General features: G+C 29.9%; 2 protein-coding genes across 4 annotated transcripts in view; one reads left to right on the forward strand and one right to left on the reverse strand.

The window, feature by feature from the left end:
• Positions 1 to 620: 620 nt before the first annotated feature.
• Positions 621 to 6,615, reverse strand: LOC107452817 (RNA-binding protein Rsf1). Its single transcript, XM_043047249.2, has 3 exons — positions 6,481 to 6,615; positions 3,135 to 3,603; positions 621 to 861 (listed from the first exon to the last, which is right to left on the reverse strand). The coding sequence occupies exons 2-3, from the start codon at positions 3,593 to 3,595 to the stop codon at positions 846 to 848; spliced, it is 477 nt and encodes a 158-aa protein (XP_042903183.1). The 5' UTR covers positions 3,596 to 3,603; positions 6,481 to 6,615; the 3' UTR covers positions 621 to 845.
• A 28-nt stretch (positions 6,616 to 6,643) lies between these two features.
• Positions 6,644 to 26,997, forward strand: part of LOC107452816 (apoptosis-resistant E3 ubiquitin protein ligase 1) — a 70,681-nt gene continuing 50,327 nt past the window's right edge. For 2 of the 3 annotated variants that reach the window (XM_016069401.4, XM_071184963.1), the window contains exons 1-3: positions 6,760 to 6,890; positions 11,377 to 11,569; positions 15,611 to 15,776. In XM_016069401.4, coding sequence (XP_015924887.2) covers positions 11,404 to 11,569; positions 15,611 to 15,776 — 332 coding nt within the window. In that variant the 5' untranslated portion in view covers positions 6,760 to 6,890; positions 11,377 to 11,403. Of the gene's footprint in view, positions 6,891 to 11,376; positions 11,570 to 15,610; positions 20,356 to 26,997 lie in introns of those variants that run through there. The other variant, XM_071184961.1, reaches the window with a different exon arrangement.

Here is a 26,997-nt window from a genome sequence, read left to right on the forward strand (position 1 = left end):
TAACTAGAAATATAAGTGCTTCTTTTCAAAATTCATTCAATATTAGAAATATTATGTTTTCTTTTAAAAAAATGCTCTTTCTATTTTATTTTACTTAAAGTTTTTGCTGATTGAAGGCAATCATGTCGAAAAACCCTTTTCGACTAAGTGATCAATCACGTTTTTGAACTATTTTAACTCCTTTTGTTTTGACTACTGTTAAATATCTTAATTTTGGTGCAGAAATTTTTTATCTAATCAGTTAATTTAATTATTGAAAATAAAAATACAAAAACACTCAGTCATATTCATTATATGCAAAATCTATATTCATTTAGTCCTATTTTAACTCTTCGATTAACCCGAAACATGAGATTACAAAAAATGTAGTTTCGAAACTCTACTCCAAGTTCATTTTTGTATGAATAAGACCAAAATCCGAAGACTATTCTTTCTATTGATGTAAAGTTGCTATAGGAAATCGATTCTAACTGAACTAAATATTGACAGTAACTCATTTTGAGAATCAAGAATAAAATTGAGATTAGACAATCAGCAGACACGTAAGTTTTACCTTACATTAATTTAAATTATCCTAATTCAACAAATTATAATTCGTTAAAAAAAAAACTTCAAGATAATTTGTAGGAGGTTTAGATTTTATTATGGCAAATAAAACTAAATTGAACAAAATGGAAGAATGTTATGTTACAATGAAAGGTTGTAAGTTGTTTGTAAATGAACATATAAAAAAGTACTACAATGCATTTGAAGTCTGTGAAAAAATTCTGAATAACCCAGCTGTTATGTTGCCACTGTAGAAAGAGAATCCTCGGAATGGAGCTTTTCCTTTTTCTTGAAAAGAATTACCAGCTCTCATTTCTGAAAATAAAAGTTGACATCAATAAAATATCACAAGACTAACATAAATACCTTATCTAACATGAGAAATATAAACCCGTAAAAAAATGTTAACTCACTGAATTTTACAACTTAGTATCAAGCATTATTCATTCTACTTTCCTTATCTAATTTAAATTTTATTACTTTTAGTCATATCAGAACTACAGGTCTAAAAATGCAGTTGAAAGTGAATATCTAATACTCTAAACTTGCCACTTAATCATACATCTAAGACTGTTTGTAACCTATTTAAAATTTTTAGTCTACATTCTGATTTCATGTAATAGTACTAATTTTGCAATAATTCGATATGAGAATCTTAAATTACTTTACATAGAATAAATCAACGCTATCATTTATAAACAGAGTTAAAATGAATTTACAGCTTTTGAATCGATTGATAAGTTTAAGATACAATGTCAGGCAGAGCTGATTCTAGGCAGAAAAAAGGGCAGGGTGCATAAGTTTAAAAAAAGGGCATTATTATTCTAAAAAGGCAATAATTTCTTTATATGGGCTTTACACATTCTATTANCAGCTCTCATTTCTGAAAATAAAAGTTGACATCAATAAAATATCACAAGACTAACATAAATACCTTATCTAACATGAGAAATATAAACCCGTAAAAAAATGTTAACTCACTGAATTTTACAACTTAGTATCAAGCATTATTCATTCTACTTTTCTCATCTAATTTAAATTTTATTACTTTTAGCCATATCAGAACTACAGGTCTAAAAATACAGTTGAAAGTGATTATCTAATACTCTAAATTTGCCACTTAATCATACATCTAAGACTGTTTGTAACCTATTTAAAATTTTTAGTTTATATTCTAATTTCATGTAATAGTACTAATTTTGCAATAATTCGATAGGAGAATCTTAAATTACTTTACATAGAATAAATCAATGTATCATTTATAAACAGAGCTAAAATGAATTTATAGCTTTTGAATCGATCGATAAGTTTAGGAAACAATGTCAGGGATGATTGTGAGCCCAAGTCAAAATTCCGGAATATTTCTTGAGTTTAAAAAAAAAAAAACTTTTAAATTGAATTTAAAAAGGTTTTTTTCTTCCTTTTTATCAATATTTCTTAGTTTACTTAAAATATATACAAAATTACACATACTTATGAGGACCAGGAGAAGTAATTAAAATTTACAAATACGTCTTTCTTTCCTGAGTTTATGATTATAATAACTAGTTACTGATAAAAAATGAATATTAATCATGGATATAAGCTTATTAAGTATCTCTCTGGCTCTCCCTTACAAACAAAAATAAACTGCATTTTAAGTTCCATTTTTGAAAATTTGATTTCCGGAACCTTCTGTGATCAATGATTTTTTTAAACGCCTGGACCTTCGATCTCCGGAAGCTTCCGGATCATTGTTAGCGAAAAATCCGGAAATACAGATCCGGAGCACAATCAGCCTTGCAATGTTCACTCTTAAAATTATGTGAACATAAATCATGCATAAAAAATTAAATGACTTCAATTAGGAACAATCATCACACGATAATTTGTTGCTTTTAAAATTATTTTCGTACAAACTTAACACATTTATTATCTCTTTGAAAATTCAGGATTTTGTATCAACAGCAAGATAGAATCTGTTTAGATTCTAGAATGTAGTTAAGAGTTAGTAAATCAAATCAACTATGTGTCAATCAACAGATTTAATTCGCCTGTAGAATTAGCAGTTTGAAAACATTTGTTTTCCAGTTTCACATTTTTGAAATTTTTTTAAGACATTATCTTTAAACTTTATCCAAGGAACTCAAAGAATTTTTTTAAAGTTAACTGATTTTTTTATATAGCTAGAAATGCCCAAATCAAATTAAAGATGATATGCCTAAGATGTTACAAAAAAAAAAATAAAAAAAAAAAAAAAAAAAAAAAAAGCCTGCACTATCTTTTTTAAAATTTCAAATGTTCCATCTAGGATATTTGACCAATTATATGATCAGCATGGCTAAAAATTCCTTTTTTTAAACAGAAAAATTTTATGCAGAAGTGGATGTGAACAATATTCTCAAATAAAAACTTTTGTAACTTTTTTTCTTCGGGGCTAACTATGATAAAAACATTGATATATGTAGTTTTATAGATGATCATTAACATAAAGTAGTAACTTTGTTCTTATCTTTTAACTTCAATAAAACTTTCACTACCTAAGACAAGATTTTTCCAAAACACATAAGACAATAATTTAAAAGACACAAAATAGGATAAAAAATTACCGTCGACCCATAGGAGATCTGCTGCGGTAGCCACCAGAGCCATAATCATTTCCTCCTCCACCGCCGCCATATCTGGAACCACCTCCGCTACCGCCACGTCCACCTCGGAATCCTCCGCCTCTTCCACCTCTCCTAAATCCACCATCTCCTCCAAAACCTCCACGACCACCGCGGGAGAAACCTCGATCTCGACCACCTCCGAATCCACCACCTCTTCGTCCACCACCCTTGTTCTTTGATACATCAACTCTTATTTCCATACCATTAATTGTAGCTCCATTCATCTCTTTAATAGCTTCATTTGCATCATCATCATTTTCAAAATCAATGAAAGCAAAACCAGGAGGATTGCGAGCAACCCAAACTTTAGTTAAATTACCAAATTTACTAAATTCTCTTTCGAGATCTTCTTTCTGTGTGTCATTACCTAAACCTCCCACAAAAACTGACATAGGTGCCATTTCAGTATCTAAAAGAATAAAAAAATTTGTGTCATTAAAATAATTCTGATTATAATTTAGTAACTCATAATATGCCTGAACTCAACCAGATAATTTTAGAAATTGCAAAACCCAAGTGAAAATGAATTTATAAATGTACAAAACAAAGGAATATTTTTCTGACTTGTTACATTAGAGCTGTTTTCTCCATTACTATTTCTTCTTTCATATTTGATGATTTGGATACATTTTGCATTTTAACTGAATTCTATTAAAAATATTCCCCCCTCTATCCTAGAAATTCCGCAACTTAAATAGATATTTTCAATTTTAACTGAAGCAATTGTTTAGAAATACCTTATTTTTCCCTTCTTCAGCATTTTTATTTCGAACTTTAATTGCTCCCAAACTAAATTTAATCATTAGAGCTAAGTTTTTTCTGGTTTACAATGCATTTAACATATTAACTTAATTATTAATAAAGACCTACTCTTTCTTTCTTTGTTATTCGATTTTTTAGATCCCACGGTCTAGAGATTTGCTTTTAAAGTGCTAAAAAAGGTGAGATATCTCGATGTATTAAGCTATAAATAAAGATTTAATCTAAAGGAAATTTATATTGGTGCAAAAAAATAACTTTTGAATAATTTCACAATGCCTAAAATGAAAGAAATTTCACAATTTTTAGTAGTCTTGAAAAATCTTAACTATCACTCATTTATTTCCCAGGGTTGCAAAAAACCCGGGTTTTTGCAAAAAAACCCAACCCGGGTGGGTTTTTCTGGGTTCTATTGGGCTTTTCATGTTTTTATGGGAGGGTTTTCAAAAGAGAGGGCAGGGATAAGTACCTTAATTTAAAAAAACTTATTTTAATATTAATAATTAAGTTTAATTTATAAATTGGCTTCATATAGATAATTAATACAAATAAATTGATGTGAAAGCCTGAAAAAAGTTTCTTCATATATCATGATACAAAATGTTATATGTACTCACATACGTCACACATTTGAAACTTATTTTAACACAGGATTACTTTTTATTTATATTTTAATCTTAAAAAATGTTAGGGGAAATTTTTTTTATTTGCATAGAAAGCGAATCAATGGCCATACAGTCAAATCTAGCCAGCAAGGTGACTCTCCAGTCTCAACACAATTTGTTTCTTCACTGTAGGTTAATTTTTTTTAAGGCTAGATTACATATATATTTCAATAGAATAGCTCTTTAATATAACAGGGGAAGAAAAAAGAAATCAATCTTAGAAAAACCCACTTTAGGGTAGGTTTTACCGGGTTTTTCAGAGTGGGTTATACCCAGTAAAACCCGGGCGGGTTTTATTGGGCAGGTGGGTTTTTTGCAACCCTGTTATTTTCCGAGGTTAATTAATTTTTTTAAGGTCACTATTTAAGCAACTTATTAGTTTGGATAATGCTTATAAAATTATTTAAAATTAGATAAATATATTAAGTTCAAGTCTGATGAAAAAATAATCTTTTAGTGATGATGAGGCAAAAAGATTTAATGCTTTAAAAAAAAAGACATTTTGTAATTATATAATTAAGGAAAAATTTCTTTTTTAAAAGCCTATTCGTGCTCTTTTAATTTTTAGAAACCACACTGCTTTTGGAGAAGGGTGAGAAATTCTCCATTTTTTTTCTGCCAGAGATCAAAATCCTGACTTCAACATTAAAATTTAATAAACATGCAAAGGGATTGAAAACTTATCGGTGCAAGGAAGTGTTATCAGATTAGAATAGAAAAGGCATTATTTCAATAGTTATGACGTTTCCAGGCACTATGATAAAATAGTTTTTATACTTCCTAAAGAATTTCTTTTAAGTTATATGAACTATTACTCATTACAAATACTGCTAATGAAAACTAGTTTAATAAAAAAAATATTACTTAATAAATATAACTTAAACAAATAGTAATTAAATTTTTTTACAGATAATTTCAACTGATTAGACAGCTATATGGAATTTTTGTAATATCAGATGCATTAAATGAAAATAGGCCGCTAAACAGCAACTGTATGTGAGAAAATAATAAACAGAAGATCATAGGAGCACAACTTGAATGACATTAACTCTTAGCTATTCCTTGAAATACTACATATTTTATATTAAACTAACACAGTCGTCTGACGTCTAGTTAATTATAGATGGAGAGATCAGCTAAAAATACAGAAACATCCCCTAATAATATGTTATAATAAAAATTTATTCGAAGGTTCATTTTATGTTACAGCAACATAATTTAACCTTTTAAATTTGCATGTAAGATTTTATTTCATTGTTAAACAATTTATTATAATCATTAATTAAATCATTCAAATCGACAACAGTTTAAAATTACTAAAAAAAATTAGTTTAACGATCCAGTTTCCAGAGATAAAGGGTAAAATCTTTTAAAACAATTTACTATAATGCTAACTGTAACGACATGCAACATAGATTGATAAAATATATACAAGAATGACTTCGAAATATTAATTGCAATAGTGCCATATACCTATAATACACATATAAAAAATTATTTTTAAGCTAGGCAAGTACAAAAGAAATAATTATCTACCTACAAACGGGAAAATTATCTAAGTATATTGGCACTAAAGTATTTGGTCGAAATTTTATGGAAATCCTAAGTACTTGCGGTACAAACTTAGTCTCATATAATATGTCGCTCTATTAATATTTTTATAATTTAACTTATACTATACTTTATAAACTAGAAAGAAAAAAAGGATTGACAAATGGCGGAAACAAAGGACTAGGCGGTATATTAGATTAAAATAATTATTTAACCAAGATAGAAGAAATATAAATACCATAAAACAAAATTAGAACACTATTTATAACAATTTACACATAAAATAATTATTTCACAATTGTAAAACTTACTTTATACGTTGAAATTTGAAATGGCTAAGAAACGTCGTGTAAAGCCGGGTAAAATGTTACTCAGAAAGAATGATGCCATTACCATGTGGTTTAAATGTCTCTTATAAATAGCTTCACTTCGCTTTCATTATTTAAATTTTTTTTTAAATAGTACGAATTTAACGACATTATTCACTGTTAAAAATTCGCATCGATTTAAATTTAATGAAAAAACGATAAATTTTAGTAAATCAATAAAATATGTAAATGAAATAATCATAAAATCTCATGATCGTGACCGTAGGCGTAAAAAAGAAGCTTGAGTTGATCTTCGATCTTGGTTGTGTTTGTGCTTTTATTTATGTTTTTGAATCAAGTTTTAAACAATATTATTGGCGTTTGCTATTGAAGTATAATACTTTATATTATAGGTAAGGAATTGATCGTTTTTAAATTACAATATAAGAGACCTGATTTGAATGACTAAATTAAATGAGCAACTATAAACTGTTTATACAAACTTTTGTGCCCAAACCTTGTCTGTTTTAAAAATATTTATTTGTTATTAGTTTTGCTGACTAACATTACTTCCTCTTCTCATAATGTAATACATTTCAATAATTTACAGCTACAATAAGATGATTCCTTAAACTTTATATAGTTCTCTAACTTAAAAACTTCCGAGTCTCGAACTATAATTAAACAAAATGTTCCCATGTTTTGCATTGCAGATAGAAACAATTTTGCAGATTACTTACGAAATTTTTTTTAGTCTATTAATAACTATGATATAAAGCTGATCAGTACCCTCCAACTAACGAAAGATTTTTAAATTTAACAAAGAAAAATTTCTATGCCATGATCTGTGGCAGAAAAATCGCCAAGTCTTTTTTTTTTTTGTTTTGTTTTATAACCAGCGTTGAATGGCCGACCCTATTCTGAGTTAACAACTATCAATGTTCAATTACATATCCTTGCTATTTTGAATTCAGCCCAGAAGACATGGGAACTATTTGAAAAAGCATTTGGACAAACTAGTCTTCATGCATGACTTATTGATTGAACTAACTTGCATTTGTGTTAACTAAAAACTATCACAGTTAGCCTGACTGCCATTCAAAACCATGTGGATTCTAATCCATAATCATGTCCCGCAGTGGACTGATCATTAAGACACGGTTCCCAGCAGATCACCAAAGCAAAGCATCACTGGCTGCGGTCAGTGTGCAGGTGGGTGACCACTTGGATCAGTCTGCGTAGGGACCGAGGGTGTGCGGTATTGGTCCTTGTTAAACTGTGCTACCGTAAAGTGCTCGACTTCGCGCACAGGTCGTCAGGCTACCAAAGTGGGGGTGACATCCCCTCTGCATAGGATCAAAATTGTGATGGCATGTCTTGGCATCATGCTTTGGGAAGTTTCCCAGACCGTCGCCAATAGCCCATTGTGCAGCTCTATTGCGACATAAATTAACAACAACATCTAATCCATAATCAACTCATGAAATCCATAATCAGCCTACCAATGAGAATATTTTGCATGAGCACTGTCAATGCGAGCCCGAAGCAGGATTTATACCATCTAGTCACTGTTTAGTTTCAAACTTGGGTGGCCTTATCTGAAGGCAAGCCCTCCATCAATCGCCAAATCTTGGCAACTTCCGCATAGTGAGGAAAGTTTCTGTATTGTGATCTGTGGTGGAATAATCGTGAAGTCGTGGAAACTTCCATGCAGAGATTTATGCGAAGAAAAAAAAAACATAACATGAGGTGTTCTACCCGAAGAGTGTTACTTGAAGGCATCTTCACTAAAACTTCTCGATATTTTTTAAAAATATATTCTCCAAGTTTAAACTCCTATTTGGCATCTTGACGGTTGTAATTGGTGCTCCGGATCATTATACGGAAATATTCTTGGCGCGGCCAATGAGAAACTAAAAGAGAATAAAAATATCACAGAAGAGAACCAACTAGTAGCCTCTCTCTGGTTAACCTCCATATATTTTTTATTTAAGAAACCTGCAGGTTATAAAAGTTTAAAATTCATTTATTGTTTTGACAATTGTTGTTAGGGCGATTGATTACAATACGGAAATATCCCCGGACATAATCATTGCAATAGCAAATTATGCTAAAACCATCTTTTAATAAAGTTTTTTGCCATTTTGTAAAATCAAATAAAATAAAACATTGCATTTTCTTCTCTGAATGTTTAACATTTTCTTATCTTAGCAAGTTTTGAAAAACATGTAAATAAAAATTTCTTTCTTGTTGCTAACAAACAAGAAGAACAAAATTGCAGTGTTGGATTACACTTCTTTGTGAAATTGTAGAATGATAAATAAAAATTATAAAGTAAGGTAAGAAATCTAAATGAAAACTGCTTATGAATAAAAAAATAAATTATGAAATGCTTATCATTCAATGTCAATGATCTTCACCCTGTCAATCATTCAATAAAAGATAAATCTGCCTTTATTGGAGATCAGAAAAGCTCTATATATTTTAAAATAAGCATTACAACAATGAAAAGACAATATTGAATTTTACAAAAACTTTAATAAACATTCAAATAAATATTTTAAAACCCTTCTGTAAAAAAAAAAGAAAATAGTACTCTTATTCCATTAAAATGTCAAATGTTGATTTAGCATTTGTAAAGTATAACTTTGAAGAAAAAAATTTCTAAATATTAAATTTGTTTCAAGACTTCTTTATCTTTTTATTTTATATCCGTGGTTAAACAGTCGACTCAATTTTGGGTATACGACTGCTAATGTTCAACTCTGTAGCCTTGTAATTTTGAACCAATCCAGAAGACAAGGAAACTCTTGCATCAGTACCCCCAGAGATTCTGGTTTGTTATGGGAACATGGGGGACTTTGCGACTCGATAGATTTAACATGCATCAGTCACCATTTACTACACTGGGAGTCTTCGGTCAGCGGGGATCGAACCCACAAACTCTTGGACATGGGCCCAGTGCGCTACCAACCAGGCTATCTCGACCTAGACTTCTTTATCTGTGAAACATTTTTTTCCTTGGTGAAGATATTCCAGTTTATAAAATTAAGTGATCTCAAAATGGACATGATTTTAATTGCTGGTAAACACTTTTTTAAAAAGAAAACAATGTGTAGCGGTTTGTCGAAGGTGGCTGTATGAAATACCTTCGCGTTAATCTCATTCTCCACTTTTTTTTTCTCTTGTGCTACTACCCGGAAATTGCCAAAACTTATCATAGATACCAATACAAAAATCTTCCCAATATAATACAAGGTGCGTAGCGTTTTTAAAAAGTGCTTAATTTTCCCTCTTTCAAAATGAGATTTTTTCTTTACCATGTTGATTTTCGCTTAGAATTATGCAGAAAGACACAGTTCACATTGTTCTATTCAATGTTTTCACAATAAATTCAACACTAATCTATTTCAACGTTTGAAAACTCCATTCATTTTACATGATTCAAAATTTCATGATTTTTGACAATTGTCAAACACAATGCCCAAAGTTTTTTTTTGTTTTTGACATGACTGTTAAAACAAGATAAAACCGTTAATTGTCAAAAACTTTCCAACCCTACCAAATTATGATATTTTTTTAAAGTGCTTAAAAATATTTTTTGAGTGCTTAAAAGGTGCTTATTTTTTCTTGAATAATTTAGCTACGCACCCTGTAATACATTTTGGTACTATTCCGTGTAGGAGGGGTGGTATAAAACCAGTACCTGGATTAGATATACTTATTACCACAATACGAGTAGTAACTGCATTTAATGTTGTATCGCTGGCATCATTAATACTTAAGAATTTTTTTTTGTGTGTCCAGAAATAAAATAGGACTTGCACTTCAAATTATAATTCAGTTTTAACACTTTGATTTATAAGATTTGTATCTGTACCCTCCGTCTAATGACTTCTGAACAGTGACTGTGAGAAATTGGAAGAAAAAAAAACACACACAGAAGAGAATCAACTTATAAAGTTATAACTTGTAGTCATCCTGAGCAATCATGTTTATTTTAAAAAATTTATAAGTTAAAAACTAATTGGTGTTGGTTATTGGTCCAAATAGGCACTGGTATGGAAATATCTCCCCAAGTCAAAATTGGTGCACATTTTTCACAATTTCTTTTCTTCCTATAGCCTATGGCATATAGGTTTTGCATTTTATATTATTAAATTATTAATCTTATTTTAACTTCCATATCTCTACCTGTATCTAAACTGCACAACTTCCGGACAGTTGCCTGTCAGAAACTTAACTAAATCAAATTGCAGGAGCCGTCAAACTTGTAGAGTATAACTAATACCCATCCCTGAGGGTGGCCACTACATGTTTATTTTTAAAATTTTGCAAGTTACAATGCCGTTTATAACCTTGGTGTTGGTGCAAACAGGTGCTGATATGGAAATATCTCCCAAGGACCATATTAATGCATAACTATGCATTCTTATTGACAATTTCTTTTTTAACTTTACATAGGAAAGGAGGTATAATTAATTGTAATAAAGTAATAACACCATTTTATGTCATAAACTGAGAATTAAATTTCCTTTTAACGAACGTTAAATCCTGTGTCTACTAAGATTAAACCAAAACATACTTTATAAAACTTTAGAAGATTTCTAAATAATATCGTATGCCGTAATGACAGCCAACTTTTGACAACAATTGGCCAGTGACATGTAAACTTAAAAAAAACGTTGGGGGGAACAGGATGCATGTCTATACCTAATAAAGAAATGTATCCCTTTTGTTTTATTAGTAATTTGTTGTCGAAAAACAAGTAATATTATAGAAATAAAAAGAAAATTTTCCTCACATTAATATTTTTGTTAATTTAGTGATTCTAATATCTTTTTGTTTCTATATTATCATACAGTATGAAATTTCATTTATGATCAAAATTTCTTTTAGGACACCTAATGAAAAATCAAAGTATATATGGCACAACAACATTACTTGTTCATTTCCATTGGTGTATTTTTCCTGTCACTGTTTCTTCTTCGTCAATTGTGCACTGACGATTCTCATGAACAAAAAAAAGAGTTGAACAGTTTGTTAAAATTATATGAACTGGAACATCTTACTCCAATTATTTACTTCTATGGTAATGTATTATTAATTTAATCATCCTTGTTTTTAAATAATATTTTTTTTGAAAGTTTGTTAGCAAAAATTTTTTTAGATAAAAAAATTTTTTACTTATTTATTTTTGTTATTTAGTTTTTCTAATCTAAGAATACTATAATTTTTATACCTATAAAATTCATTAAATTTTTAAGTATGAAAGCTCATTATAAATTACTTTTCACTTTTTGTATTTTCATAAAATGAAGGAAAAAAAAACTCTTTTCGAGTATAAACATTGACTAATTGGGATTCCCTTGTAAATTAGCTATTTATTATTACATAATAAATATTTTTAAAAATGTCTGTGAACAAAAACAGCTTTTGATTTGTGGTAATTAAAAGTTTTGTATTAATTAGCTAATTCAGTACTTATTTTATCTATTTATATTACAGTCGGATCCCGTTTTAGCGAATCCCATGGGACCGAAGCTATTTCTACGCAATAATGAAAATTCGTTATACCGATATTACGAATTTTCAACATTAACAAATATTATTTCGTTACATTGGGATTACTATTCGTATGAAAAATCAATTTACAGTTTTGATACTATATTTTTAATCTAGATTTGGGAAAATATCAATGTAATATTAAAAGAGCGCACAAAACTAATGTAAACAATGACTTTATTAACACTTACTAATTAGGCAGATACATAATCAGTAATTTTTTTCTGAACAAATGATTTAGAACCAGTAGAAATTAAAAATTTTTCCAAATTATGCACATGTTCGAACAAAGTATCTGAAAAGTTTTTTTATGCCGATAAATATCTCTTTACAGCTTCCAAATTGGCCAAGGCTTGTGAAGCTGTAGGTACATTGTTTTCTTCTGGACATTCTTCATCATCGCTGCTGTCCGAAAATTATTTTTGTTTGTTTTCTTGAATCATACGTACAATATCATTGTCAGTCAATGCTTCGCATGTTCTAGCATCATCATCTGCAGTCAGAAAATCGTCAAGACTGACTTTGTTTGGCACTGATGTTTCTTTTGTCACATGTTCCCATAAAGGCTGCAAATCGATGATAACATCATTAATTTTATCGACTGTTTCATTGTCAATTGCCGAAATTAAATTTGCTTTCTTCCATCCATTACAGATTACTTTTTGGCTAATGTCTTTCCATGCTCCAGCAATCATATCCATTGCTTGCTTTACATCTGGTTTCGTAATTGCTTCTTTGTTTCCGATTTGCACAAGCATACACCTCAGAAGTTATGTTCGATACTTTCCCTTTACCACTTTAATTATACAATGGTCAAGAGGTTGTAAAATTGACGTACAATTGGGAGGAAAGTATTCGATGTGAATACATTCCAATTTTGGTGGCTCATTGTGGGGTGAACAATTATCAATAAGAAGCAGAATTTTTCTTCTCATACGTTTCATATCTTCATCAAACTTAACCAACCACTCATTAAATATTCCAGTCGTCATCCACGCTTTGCGGCTAGATCTATAATCACAAGGTAGTGAATTTACATTTTTTAGGCACCTAGGTTTGGCAGATTAGCCAATAACCATAACTTTTCTCTTTTCAGTGCCTGACATATTGCAGCAAAACAAAGCAGTTAAACACAGTTTTGGAATTTTTGCCTCCAATACATTTATCCTTTTTAAACGCCAAGGTTTTGTTTGGTAACAACTGGAAAAAAATTCCCGCTTCGTCTGCATTGAAAACATCAGAAGGATCATAAGACCTAATTGCATCCGATATTTTTTCTGATTTCCAGTCATTCACAGCTTTTAAATCAACAGAGTTAGCTTCACCACAAATTTGCTTTGCAACAATACCATAACGTTCCTTGAATCGATTCAACCAACCAACACTTGCTTGAAAATTTTCGTTTCCAAAAGTTCTTGCAAATTCTAAAGCCTTTTCACGAATGAGGGGCCCGGAAATTGGAATGTTTCGGGAGCGAATATCCTGGAACCATGTAAAAACAGCTGCATCTACATCTTGAAAATTTGAAAGTCGTATCTTTTTTCTATGTGATCCGATCAATGCTGATTGCACTTGCTGTTCCAACTTCGTTCGATTTTTTAAAAAAGTAGATAGAGTAGATGGGGATAGTCCATACTTTGTCGCAACGTCAGCTTTTTTTATCCCATGATCAACTTCTGAAATAATTTCCAGTTTTTCCTTAATGGAAAATTGTTTACGCTTTTGACCACTCATTATGCTTAAGAAGGAAAACAAAATGCTTGCAAACGTTGATAGCAGACAAACTGATTTAACTAACCTTCTCCTATTGAAGTTGCACACCACTCTGGTAATTTTCTGAAACTTGTTTACACCCCTTTTACACCTTGAGTTCTTAGAACAGCTCCCCCCCCCCTATTTAGTCTGTTGTAATTCAAGAAAGGAATTGTTCTGCTAAGGGTGGTCACTTCTAATCTATCATTCTTGACAAGCCCTTTCTATTCAATAGAATTCCCTCTTTTAAAAGCATGTGTATTTTGACTTCTTAAAACATGAATGAATCAATGCAAGGGTCAACTCAGGGTGGTCTCTTTCCAGTGATTCTTCTTTTTTTGACAGGTTTTTCACATTTGTAACTTATTAGTATTTTAAGGGTGATAAAACATTTCATTTCTGAGAACATTTTTGAAGAAATGTGTCTTGTTCATCAAAGAAAATAAGACCTGGTGTTCATTTTCGCCTTCGCTAAATCGGATAATTGATTTCGTAATATTGGTATTTTTTTATACATTGTTCGCATGGAAATACATTTGGGGATTCGGAAAATATTCGCTACTTTGAAATTTTCTCTTTTTCGAATTTCGCAAAAACGGGATTCGACTGTAATTGTTTTCTTAATCGCAGAAATAAAGAAGGTAACGAACCCTACAAATTATAACCTACGATACAATCCAGAATAAGTTTAAAATTTTTTGATTGCACTGTGAAATTTTCAAAAGGAAAAATTCTTTTCCTATATTTAACCTAGCAGTCTGATTAATAGTTAAATTGATAATTTTAAAAATCGTCCTAATAGTATAAAATGATAAGAATGAATCAAATGCATCAAAGAGTGGTGACTCAAATTCGAATGTCATAATAACATTGTATTAAAAATATCAGACTTTGAAAACTCATCTAAAAAGGGCCGAATTTTTTTTTAACAGCTTTTGAAAAAACAATCATCAAACGGTGTGAAAGTACCATGGAATCATCACGAATCAAACTCTTGAAAAGGAGTCATAACCTTAAGTCAAAGAACGGCTGTAATAATGCATTAAATATGTATTGAAATATAATGTATTAAATATTTTAGAAACTATAGAAAAACTGCCAAAAAAAAACAATCAAAAAACCACATGAATTTACAAATAAATGGTGTGAATAGGCCATTTTTTTAAATATATTTAGGTGCGTAATCTTTTTCAAGGAGTATGCTAGTCAGAAATTTTCATTCAAAAAGTGTTCAAGGTAGAATGAACCCTAACTAAACTTTTCTCATCATCCTATATTAATCAAAATGTTGCTAATTCAATATGATTGAAATATAAAATTATTATTAGATAGCAGGTAGTAAATTTTTGCTAGTTTTGCTGCTTTTTGACAAGATCAGACATAAAAGTCATTATTCCTCTCTGTATTCTTTGAATATGTATGATGTTAAAATTTTATTTAAATCAGTTGAAAAGTGAAGAAGTACTTGTTTGTGCAAATATGTAAAATGTTTTTTTGAGAAAAATGTATAAGAATGCTGTCAACGAAGTCTTAATTGCAAGAAGGAACATATTGTTTATGTTTACTTGTCTTTGAACTGTGCATTCTGTGAAATTACGTAGAATTAAGAAGTGAATGTTTTGAAAATTACTCGGTCAATTATTCAAGCACCACTCTTTTTACGATTGTTATTTTAGTGCATATAAATCTGGTTATTAGATCAAAAGTTATTAGTTGTGGTTTATTTTTTATTTTGCTAACTATATATTTATATTCTATATTAGCACTAAATATCTGAACTAAAAGAATCCAATTAAGATTTTAATTTTAATTTCAGGTTGTACGTCACCTGTTACTTTTGTTAACATATGTGGAGAGCAAGATATTCCAGATCTATCAAAAAGCTCTTTGAGGGTATTGAGAGAGCGAATAGGTCTTATTAAAGATCATCTCATTTTAAAGCAGTGGTTAAAAAAGAAAGAGCTTTATGATGCGGACACAGTGTAAGAATTTTTAAAATTATTCAATATTTATGTCCAAATGATAATTGTTCCACACAAAATAACCCCTACACGTTTTCGCCACTGTTAACTCTAAGGGCAATTCTGTTCATCTTTTAAAAGCATTTTTAGGTTTTTAATACTAAGTCTTCTGTTTTTGCTTGAAATAATTTTTAAACATTCCCATTTTACTTAGTAAAAGAATTACTTAACACGCATAGAAAGTTTGACAACAGAGGCAAATAGTCACTCACAAATATTCATTTAAAATCACATTTTTAAAAAATCACTTATTTTAGTCTAACATCGGTTTCATTATATATTTTACGTAATTCCTTAATGATGGCTGGAGTTAGTGGCAAAGGTAGAACCAAGCCCTGCTGTGCTTGGTGTAATAAAAAGAAAGTACTTAAGTATTGCCTGAATGTTGATTTTCAAAAAAAGGATTTCTGTTCTGAACTGTGTCTACATGATTTTAAGCTTGCATTTTTAAATTTAACCTGTTCCTTCTGTGAAAATGAAATCACAAAGAATGTTGAAACTGCCCAAAATTATGTTTTGGTTACAGAACCTACCATAAAAGATTTTTGTAATCAAGATTGTCTTCAAAAACACACTGCTAAAGAATTGAACTCTCAGCTTAAAAAACATAAGACTAAACAATGTAGCACCATTCAGCACAATTTTAAAATTACAGGTGTCTTTGATTGGGAGGAATATTTGAGGGAATGTAATGCAGTTGCTGCACCTGCCAGCTGCTTCAAGCAATATCCTGTTCCTCCAAAAAATGATTTTGAATTAAACATGAAACTTGAAGCTTATGATCCGCGAAATGTATCATCAACGTGCATTGCTACCGTTGTGGCAATACAAGGTCCCTTGCTTAAACTACGTTTGGATGGTACTGACAACCAAAGTGACTTTTGGAAATTGGTTGATAGCTCAGATATACACCCAATAGGCCATTGTGAAAAGAATGGAGGGATGCTTCAACCTCCTCTTGGCTTTCGTATGACTCCTTCATCTTGGCCTATGTTTCTTCGCAAGATTTTAAATGGAGCATACATTGCTCCAAGTGACATATTCATAGAAGAACCAAAATCTCCAAAAAGTAACAAATTTAAAGTCGGGCAGAAGTTAGAAGCAATAGATCGTAAAAATCCTCCCTTAATTTATCCCGCAACTGTTAGTTCCATTGAAGATGACATGATTCTTATAAAATTTGATGGTTGGCCAGGAGTGTTTGATTACTTTTGCAGATTTGACTCTCGATATATTTTTCCTGTTGGCTGGTGTATAGCTAACGGGCTTATATTGCAATATCCAGGAACAGCTGGAGAAAAAGTCAAAATCACTCCACCAGTAACAAACTCTACACCATTACCACGTCCAACAGTCAAAGCACCTTCTGTTTCCACAAAGAGTCCAAGCAGTTGTACGAGATCTAAAATAAACGTGACAGAAAGTGATAAAAGTCATGATAAAAACAGTAAAGAGGAGACAACTAAATATTTGCATAGTTGTGAAAATGAAGTATTTCCTTCTAAATGGAGAAGGGAAAAAGTACCCAGAAAAATCGGAAAACACGTTGATGTATACTACTATCCTCCATCCGGGTCTCCGAAACTCAGATCCAAAAAAGAAGTTGAAAAGTATTGTGTGGAACAGAAAATAGTCTGTCCACCTTATTTGTTTCAGGCTAAGAAAAGGAAAAAGAAAAAAATCAAAATTAAAACAGAGGGGTCTTGTTATAGCAGTACGCCGAACACTCAAGAAGATGCTGCGAAAGTTCCTGGGATAAAAAATTTGATCAGTTGTAAAAAAATTAAGAAACAGAAACTTAAGAAGAAAAATCGAAATAAGTCGCTTTTGAAAACACACGAGGAACTTCGAACAAGTTCGAGAGTTCGGATAGCTGAAAATTTGGAAAATTTTAAGCAAATTGAAAGCAAACTTATAAAGAACGAAGATAAAACAATTATTGAAACACCCGAGAACGATCAAGTTTGTAAACAGCCCCAAACCTCTCAAAATTTGGTAAGTAATGATAATATTAAAGGAAAGAAGTTAATGAAGCAGAATGCTGATGAATCAGTTTTGATATCATCAGAAAAAGTTCAAATTTCTGCAAAGGTACCAAAGTCAGTGAATCTTGAAAAAATTGATGCAAATGAACTTAAAAAGAAGAGAAATAAATCAGATTCGGAACCACCCGAGGAACTTCAAGTCAGTGCAAAAGTCCCCAGGATAGAGGAAAATAAAAGAAAGGAATCAATGGAAAAGAATCTGGAAAAATCAATTCTAAAATCTCCCGAGAAATTTCAAATTCGCGTCAAAGTTCAAAGAAAAGAAAATTTGGTAGCTGTGCCTGAAAACAAACGAAGCAAGCCCATGGAAAAAAATAAAAATAACTCAGATTTAAATCCATCTGAGAATCTTCAAATCTGTGCTTATATTAATCGTGACTGTAATTGTGGACCCTATTTGAACCCACAACAAGTTACTAATTTGCCTGTAAAGTATGGTCCAGCCCCTCTAAATCATGTACTTCAGAAAACTGTGCAGACATTTATTGATTGCTCTGAAAATGAAAAAAACGTTTTCTCGTTGCTTAAACCAGGCAATGGAGAAGTAACTATCACGGCAAATTTTGATGGCAAAAAGCACATCTGCCGGTTGCGTTCTTTTAATAATGCCACTACTTTTTGGCTTTATCTTGAAAATCTTTTGGATGAACTAATGTGTTGTGAAAATTTTTATACTAGTCAACCACTTCAAGGTGGGTGCATTAAATGTGCAAATAAGGGACCAATGAGAGGAATATCAAAAGAAAATATATTTGCTGATTCTGAAATGCTCAAATTACAAAAGCATTGGCCTTCAGTGTCTACGAAAAACAATTCTGGCAATGCGCATTCTCTCGTGAACATATTTACACAAAAATGTTCATCCAGCCAGTCTTTTAGAAACAATGCATATTCTAAAACTGTCATAAAAATTGAACAGGACATTTCCAGACCAAATGAATGGACTATTGATGATGTCATTCAATATATGTGCAATACAGATCCAAATATGAGTGCATATGCTGATCTATTTCGAAAACATGAAATTGATGGGAAAGCTTTGCTGCTTTTAAACAGTGACATGATTATTAAGTACATGGGATTGAAATTGGGACCTGCTTTGAAAATCTGTAGTTTAATCGAAAAATTGAAAAACAAGGACAATTATTAACTTATGCATTGTATACGAGCATTTGTCATTGTTTCATTAGCAGTGTATCTTAGCATTTGTTATTGTTTCATTAACATTGTATGTTAGCATTTGTCATTGTCTTATTAGCATTGTATGTTAGCATTTGTCATTGTTTCATTAGCATTTGTCATTGTTCATACCATTATGTGCTAGCATTTGTCATTGATTTTCAGTATTAAATTTCATTCTGAATTTTTTTAACTTTTCTAAACTAGGATGCTTTATTAAACATCTATTTTCCATCCCTTCTATGATACTTTTTTGTCAAAAATACTCTTTTCATTGAAAAATGAACTTATTTATGTAAAAATATTTTTTAATGAATCTAGCTATAAAATCCCTATAATGCTGTTGAGATCATTTTCAAAGGCTTTTGTATTTGCAGCCAAATTACATAATCAAAAGAACTTCTTTTATTCCTTTTTTATCGTTTTGGATGTAAAAGTATAATCTATGAGATTAAATTATTATTTTTTTATTATTGCTATTTAAACAAAAAAATAAAAAGGTAAATACTGTACTTTTCAATTAGCCAGGCAAGGAAATTCAACTTCTTTTTGAAATTTTTTTTTATTTCATTTCATTTTTATGTGTTTAAATAAAGAAATAAAATAAAAACTAAAAAAAGTTGGCAGAGGTCTGCGTTTTTTGGAGACTTTTCATTTCCGCCCTGCTAACCGAAAAGTGCAGTTAATAATTAGTTTGGGAAAAATATTTTTATCATTTTAATTTTTTAAGGTTAAAAAAAAAAAACTATTAAGTAAATGTCTGGCTGTATGATGATAGAAAATATATGATGATAGAAAAATGCATTAAGGATACATTTATCAAAGTGAAAGTTTATTTTGGCTCAGAATTTAAAATTCTTGTTTATGCAATTTATTTCATTGTAATGGCATTTTTTTATTCTTTTGTGAAAGTGATGCTATATTAGTTTTCTTAACTAGGAAGTATAATGTGCAATTAAAATGTAACTATAATTATAATGATTTTTGGGAAAGCTGTAACGTAACCATTGGAGGTACTTAATCTTAAAACTCTATTGGCTCTAACAAAATATTTCTCAACATTTGTATTTGAAATACTTGGTACCCACTATAAAAGAATGAAATATTAATATGCTTAATGTCTTACAATTTTTATTGTTAAAATCAGGTATAAGATTCCTTCTCAAATCTGCAGTTTTCCACTTTTTTTATTATATCTCTTTTTATCTAATCCTTTCTCTATTTTTTGCTGTTTTCCTAAGAAATTTTTAAGAAAAACATTTTATGTCAAATACTTTTTTTTAAATCTTAAAAAAAAAAAAAAAAAACTAATCAAAGTAAATTTAATTCCATAAGGTTGATAAATATTCAGTTTAAGTGTATTACGATTTTTGTCACATGGGTTACTTTAAGGGTTATTCGAAAATAAATTTTTGTGAAGTTATATAATGCGTCAAATGAGTTGACGATTTATAGCTCATTTTGCTATCTAAGTCTCGTATTTATATTAGTGTAATTTTTATATAGTAATTTAGTTTTATTTAATTGAAACTATATTGTTAACATTTCTTTATTCTAAGCTATTTTCAACATTATTTAATTGTTACATTTCTGACTAGTTCAATTATTAGTAATAAGTCAATCATGTGATTTAAAGTTTTAAAAAATTTGCTGTTTAAATAGTTTTGTATCTTTCAAATGAAAAGAAAGCTTTTAAGCAAAAATATCATTAGTTAATAAATTTCCCGTGCCAAAATATTCTTCTTGCGTCTTTTTCAAACATATTTCTTATGTTTTATTTTTTTTATTTCTTTATTCTTTCACGTCTTTTCCTTCTTTTTCACGATCTTATACTTGTAAAATAAATGTGGTATTATACCTCCCATTAAAAAGAGAAAAACATAATCATGATTTTTGCAGACTTAAAGCTCTTGGCTTCTTATCTACTATTATTTTATGAGAAATAAGTGGATAACCAGGACAGTTCTATACAATTTTACATTTTACTCAAAGTCATTATTCTTCATTAAATTGAAGAAGCAAAAATTTTTTAATAATAAAATATGTACATGTACATATTTATTTTCTCTTATAAATAATTTTTGATAAAGTGTACACCATTAAAGTTTGATGCTGTACTTCATTTTTTATTCAATCCCTGTATCAACATATACTCTCTTACATTTATATGTATGTACTTTCATATTTTCTGAATATTGATATCTAAACAAAAATGCTTCCTATCTTTGCCAATGGAGTGAAAATAGTGCCCTTCGTGCAGGCATTTATTTTTGTTCTTTTACTAAGAGTAAAAGTGCTTAATTTTTAAAAAGGCAAACTGTTTCACTTAAGTGGCAGGACAAAAAGGAAGTAAAAAAGTGGTAATAGTTTAGTGAGTAATGCTCAGTCAGAATCTATCCTAGTAACTGAAGCTATAGTGTAATGTAAAACGGCAGTGTAATGTGTAATGTTTACTTGCTCATACCTCACCACCTTGGCTTATAACAATCCCTGAATCTTTTTAAATTTGTTTTTAAAAAATTTTAACTCTGGTTTTTGAAAATTTTATTTTTTCAATAACTGTCAGTCTGTACTTATAGGTTAATGCAAGAACAAGCAATTTCAAAATGCTGGATTAAGACTAAGTTTTCTTACATTTTAAAAAAATATTGCAATAAAAAATGTATTTGTGTTATTACTCTGATTGAATGGAAGCAATTTTTCCCCTGTTTCTCTTAACTATTTGTGGCCATATTTCAGTAATACTTGATAGCATAAGGCAAAATTAATAATTGATCCCAGTCACTGGGCTATTGAAGTATTACAAATGGTGATTAAAAAATAGTCTGTCAGTCACCACCCAGTTGCCAGTTTTTTTTCGTTGTAAGCGCAGCAATTGTGCATTTTATTATTATTATTAAGAAGCATAAAATTATTTCGAAAATTTTATTAATACAAAAATATTCTGAACATCTCTTTGTATCATGCTTGTTTCTTGTAGTGTTTACCATATTTTGAGAAAGGTTTCAAAGACATTCTTTATATAATTAATAACTGCAATTTTTTTTTTATCCTTTAATATTCTCAGTTTTTCGAAGAAGTGGTCACTGGTAGAAATTCAACAGCTGGCCTGTAGCAAAATTTACTAATTTTGCCCTGTACTTGATAGGAATTCTGAGAATTACTGTGTGACCACTAAAACTACAGATTTTGGTTGCAGATGATCATACAGGGTGGCCACAACTGAGAAAATTTTAAAAATAGAGGGAAATTTTCATGAAACTGTTGGAAATTTTTAACGTTTAAGTTAAGAAATAACTTTCCTTTTAAGTTAAAAAATATATCTTGGTAAATACGAATCTGAAGAAAAGAAGAAAAAAAATTGTTTCTTCAATCTTTCTCTGCTATATTTTAAACTTTTATCAATTGTGTCTACCTCTTTATAAAAGTTAGGACCATTATATATTTTTTCCCTATAGGATTGATATATGTTGTTCTTGCATTAAACTCAATGCATATGTAGGTTCAAAATCAAATATGTCTATTCTTAATCAAAAATATGTAAATATTTTTTTTAAAAATTTAGTCTTAATTGTCTATTATGTTATGAGCTTTAAAGAAAATATAGTGTTTTAGTTTACTTTTTAACTGGTGTTTGTGATAGAAATTTATTTTTTTGTAAAACCTTTTCATGATTAATTACAAACTTTTTATATGAAAGTAGATTTTTTTTAAATAAATATATTGAATCTCATAACTGGCTTGTTAACTTATTTATTATATCTGAAACTATCTTAACAAGATACTTCTTCAAAGAGAAGACTTAACAAAATATCAATTTAACACAAATATATTATTTCTGTCTCGAATTTTAAGGAAATTTCAAAACTAAAGAGACCTCTTTAAAACTACTAACAAAATAATCTAACACTATCTGTGTATGTATAAAACTCAATGTTTGTAAGATCCTTATACATCTATGCAATGCTTAATAAATTCACACCAAATTTAGTGAACAAGCACGTTGGAAGCACAAAGTAATTACTCCCTTCTAGTTTAATAAATGAATAGTATACTGGTCATTATTTCAATTAAACTACAGAGAATTCCAAATTATTTTCATTGGAAGTATGCACCATGCTTTTAGTAATTATTTATTTTCAGTTTCCTGTGTTGAGTTACCACAATTAAAATTAATATGGGTAATTTGGTGATAGGAGATTATTAATGCAACTTGTGTTCTCCCCTTTATGCTCACAATTTTGAAGCATGTTTCGATAATCCTGAATAAAGTCATTAGGCATCATTAAAATAAAATAGTGGAAATTCATCGAGTATATCTTAACTAAAATCTTAACTATTATTTGTCGAAAACTATCATTGTTTCTAAAACATGTTTTGATAACATTTCAAAATACATTTCAAGTATATATACATATATATATTTTAATCAATTTGGATTTTAGTCGAATCATTGAGAATTTTTAACAAATGATTTGTGTAGTTTTAGGATTATTAGTCTGCTAATGCAAAGTATGTTAATTGTTTCAGCAATGTGTTTGTTTTCAATGGCTTATGTTCTCTCAAACGCTACTGAGTTTGTGCCACTTTTTTGGTCATTTTGAATTCTGCGTGATAGAACAGCTACTGCATAATAAATTTTAATTTAATTAACACACTTTTTATATGCATTTGAAAGCCTTCAAAAAATTTTCTTTAACAAAAAAATTAAGTTATATTTAAAGTGTGACATTAACAGAGTCAAGTTTGTTTAAATTAATAGTATTTAATCCAAGTAAGAGGTATAATTGAAAGAAAAACTTAAAAGCAATTAAATGTTATCTTGAAATTAGTATTTTGCTTATTATTATAGTTAAAAAGCATTTCACAGTGTTGTAACTAATCTTGCTACAAAAATCATTATTTTAGAAATCTAACAAAAAAAAGAAATATATTAAAATTTCTGAATGAACAATTAAAGATTTTCACAGTAAAAAAATGATAAAATTAAATGGTGTGTCTTCTACCAACTATTAACTTTAGCTATTTATAATGGTGGGTGAACTAAACAAGTTGCCGTCGATATATTTGTCTTGCTTGAAAATTTTTCAATGAAGAAGGACTTTGCTTTTAATGAAAATAAAACTAAATTTATGTTTGCAATAAATAAAATTATGAATATAAGTCCTTTTTGAAGATTAATATGTATATTTTTGAAACTATATAAACAATTTAAATATCAAGCTGAAATTCCATGAGAAGTGAGGTAAAAAAAATTAAAGTAAATTATTCTTACAACAGTCTGCTGGGAACCAGGGAGTAATGCTGGTTAAGACTACAATTTCATGACTATCAGCATGAGTGTTGTAATATGATTTGCATTACACACAGGCTGGTTTTTCGTCTCCGACAAGCTGGTATCCATCGATTTGAAGCTAGATGGGCTACAAGTCGCCACTAAGGATTGAACTCCAGTCATTTCGCAATATCAGCTTCGTTCGTTGACCACTGGTCTATATCAGCTCAATTTAAAAAAAAAAAAAAAAAAGCCATCTAGGGCTGATAAATGTTTCTATAGCCTAAGAAATCAACTCAGACCAACTTTTGAGCACGAAAAACAAAATAAGTCCATCCAAAACTTAGACATGTGCTTTATTTTATAGAAAGAAATGCTGGGGAAATCGTGAGAAAAGTTTTACAGTGAATACAAATAGAAAATAGCCGCACAAATACAATATTGAGCTGTAAAGATAGTATTATAATAAACCGTATAAAATGTGTTGAACACATCTGTGGAACAAATGTGTGGAACCATCCTTCTTAACATCCAGCATTGTTATTTTAAACCACTTGAAACCCAAATCAAAGGTGGCCCAGACTGAGTTTGGTAGGCTGTATTAATGAGGGTTTCAAAGAATTGAGAGTAAACAACTGGAACAATCTGAATGTTAAAAGACTCTAATATGGCCTTTACCCACAAAAAGCTGTCGAGTCAATTAAAAAAAAAGAATTATGGGGGCCTAATAAAGATGGAAATGATTCTGCTATTCATCTTTGAGACACAAGTAGAAAAAGATCATTGGCGCAATAAAATGATGTGCGGATGTGGAGAACCTACTTATGTATAGTCGTAGGAATTATGTCAAACCCAACATTTTCAAATCAGTTTTTGAAAAAAAAGGTTCTCTGAAGTATGCCATAAAAGGATTAAAATTATAGGAATGAACTGGGCTGCTCATATTGCTAGATAATATTGCTGCATATAAATAAAAACATTCAGTAAAGATTTTTTCTTCTTTTCTTTTTGTGTCATATTAATTGCAAAAGAGAAAGGTTAAAAAAAAAATGGTGGCTTGATTCTACGGAATCAGACATTAGAGTGATTGGGGTAAAAAACTCTGCGAAGGTCAAAAAATTAGTTGTCCTGGAAGAATCTTCTGTAGATAGCTCATAAAAGACTCTTAAGTCCGGGCGGATCTTCCATTCTAGCACTCTTAAGTTTTTGGAGTGGTTGCTGTCACAGCTTTTAATAAGATCTCTTGTTGAAGGTTGCCTTTTAGATTGACCAAGTTCGACATTCTTAAATTTGAATCTTTAGTTGAAGGACTTCCCACAGAACTCCTCCTCAGTTATTGTTTGGCCAAATTGAAGAAGCTTATAAAATGTTTGTCCAATGTTATCTTAGCTTCATAACATTTTCATTAGATGCAAGCCAGGTATGAACTTAAGCAATATTTTTGAATCTTAATCAAAGCCGTTACCCTGAAAAGTGACATGTTGTGATGAACAACTTCTATTACCTGCTATTGAGCAGAATAAGTTGTAATTAAAAAGAAGAAAAAACATCGGAGAAGGAAAAGAGGGTTTGATAGTTAGAACGATTTTTTGTTTCGATTGTTCCCTTATCTTCTTACTGTAATAAAAAGTAATAATAAATTATTTTTCTGAAAAAGGAAGTTATTTAGTTTAATAACTTTTTTATACAAGTATGTTAAGGAATTAATTACTTTATTATAAGAATTTTAAATTCAAATAAGAAATATTGAAATAACTTATAAATTTTAAAGAGGAAAAAAAATAGCGTAAATGAATAGCATTGCATTAATGAATCGTAATAAGATTTTAAATAAACCATTCGGTTTCAACCAGCCAACCTTTGAACAAGAAATACAGTGTTATTGAGTTTTTTTAGTTGTTTTGTATTGGATTATTATCGTTACTAGTTAGGAAAACATTATTTTGAGTAGAGAAAAATTCTTAAGTCCTCCAAACATTACGTTAGTACTAATCCTTTTTCTTTGTTACTTGCTATATCATTGGCGCCACGCCGCGAATATGAAAATATAACAATTTTCACGCAAGTGTCTTTTTTTAAAAAAAAAAATTTAGTTTCTTCATCAACTATACTACGCCGTAAACACGAAAGTTAATGTCACATCTTAATAGTCTTTAGTCCGGTAAAATTAGACTTAGCATAGTGTGATTCACTATTGTATTGCTTTGGCTATATTAATGCAATATTAGAAAGCACTTTTTTTTTCCCCTTTAAAAATTCTTTACTCCTTTTTTCCTTGTTTTTTCTATCTTTTTAACTTATTTTATGAGTTCTATGAACTTACAGCTTACGCAGGGCTAAAGGGCTAGTTCACTCCGCTCTTAGAGCTGAAGCTACGATTTCCCTCCTCATGACGTCACTGTGCCTACAGATCTCGGAGATCGCAAGCAAAGATATGATAACTTTGCATCTTTCTCTTGTAAAAATAAGTTAGACTTTTTCTGGTTATTAGCCTTCAAACTTTACGTAATTAACACATTATTTCCGTTCATAAACATAGTTCAAGAAGAACTTTATTGGTTATTATATTAAAAAAAATGCCATTTTAAACTTATAAAAATGTTTTGCTAGTTGGTGAAAATGACACGATAAATACTTTATTTTAAAAAGTTCAGTTTTAACTTTAACTATTAAGAAAAATGAA

This window comes from Parasteatoda tepidariorum, chromosome 9, assembly GCF_043381705.1.
Source record: "Parasteatoda tepidariorum isolate YZ-2023 chromosome 9, CAS_Ptep_4.0, whole genome shotgun sequence".
Taxonomy (NCBI): domain Eukaryota; kingdom Metazoa; phylum Arthropoda; class Arachnida; order Araneae; family Theridiidae; genus Parasteatoda; species Parasteatoda tepidariorum.

Coding starts and splice junctions, on each gene's coding strand:
- LOC107452817 (XM_043047249.2), bottom strand. CDS start 3,595: ATGGCACCTATGTCAGTTTTTGTGGGAGGTTTAGGTAATGACACACAG.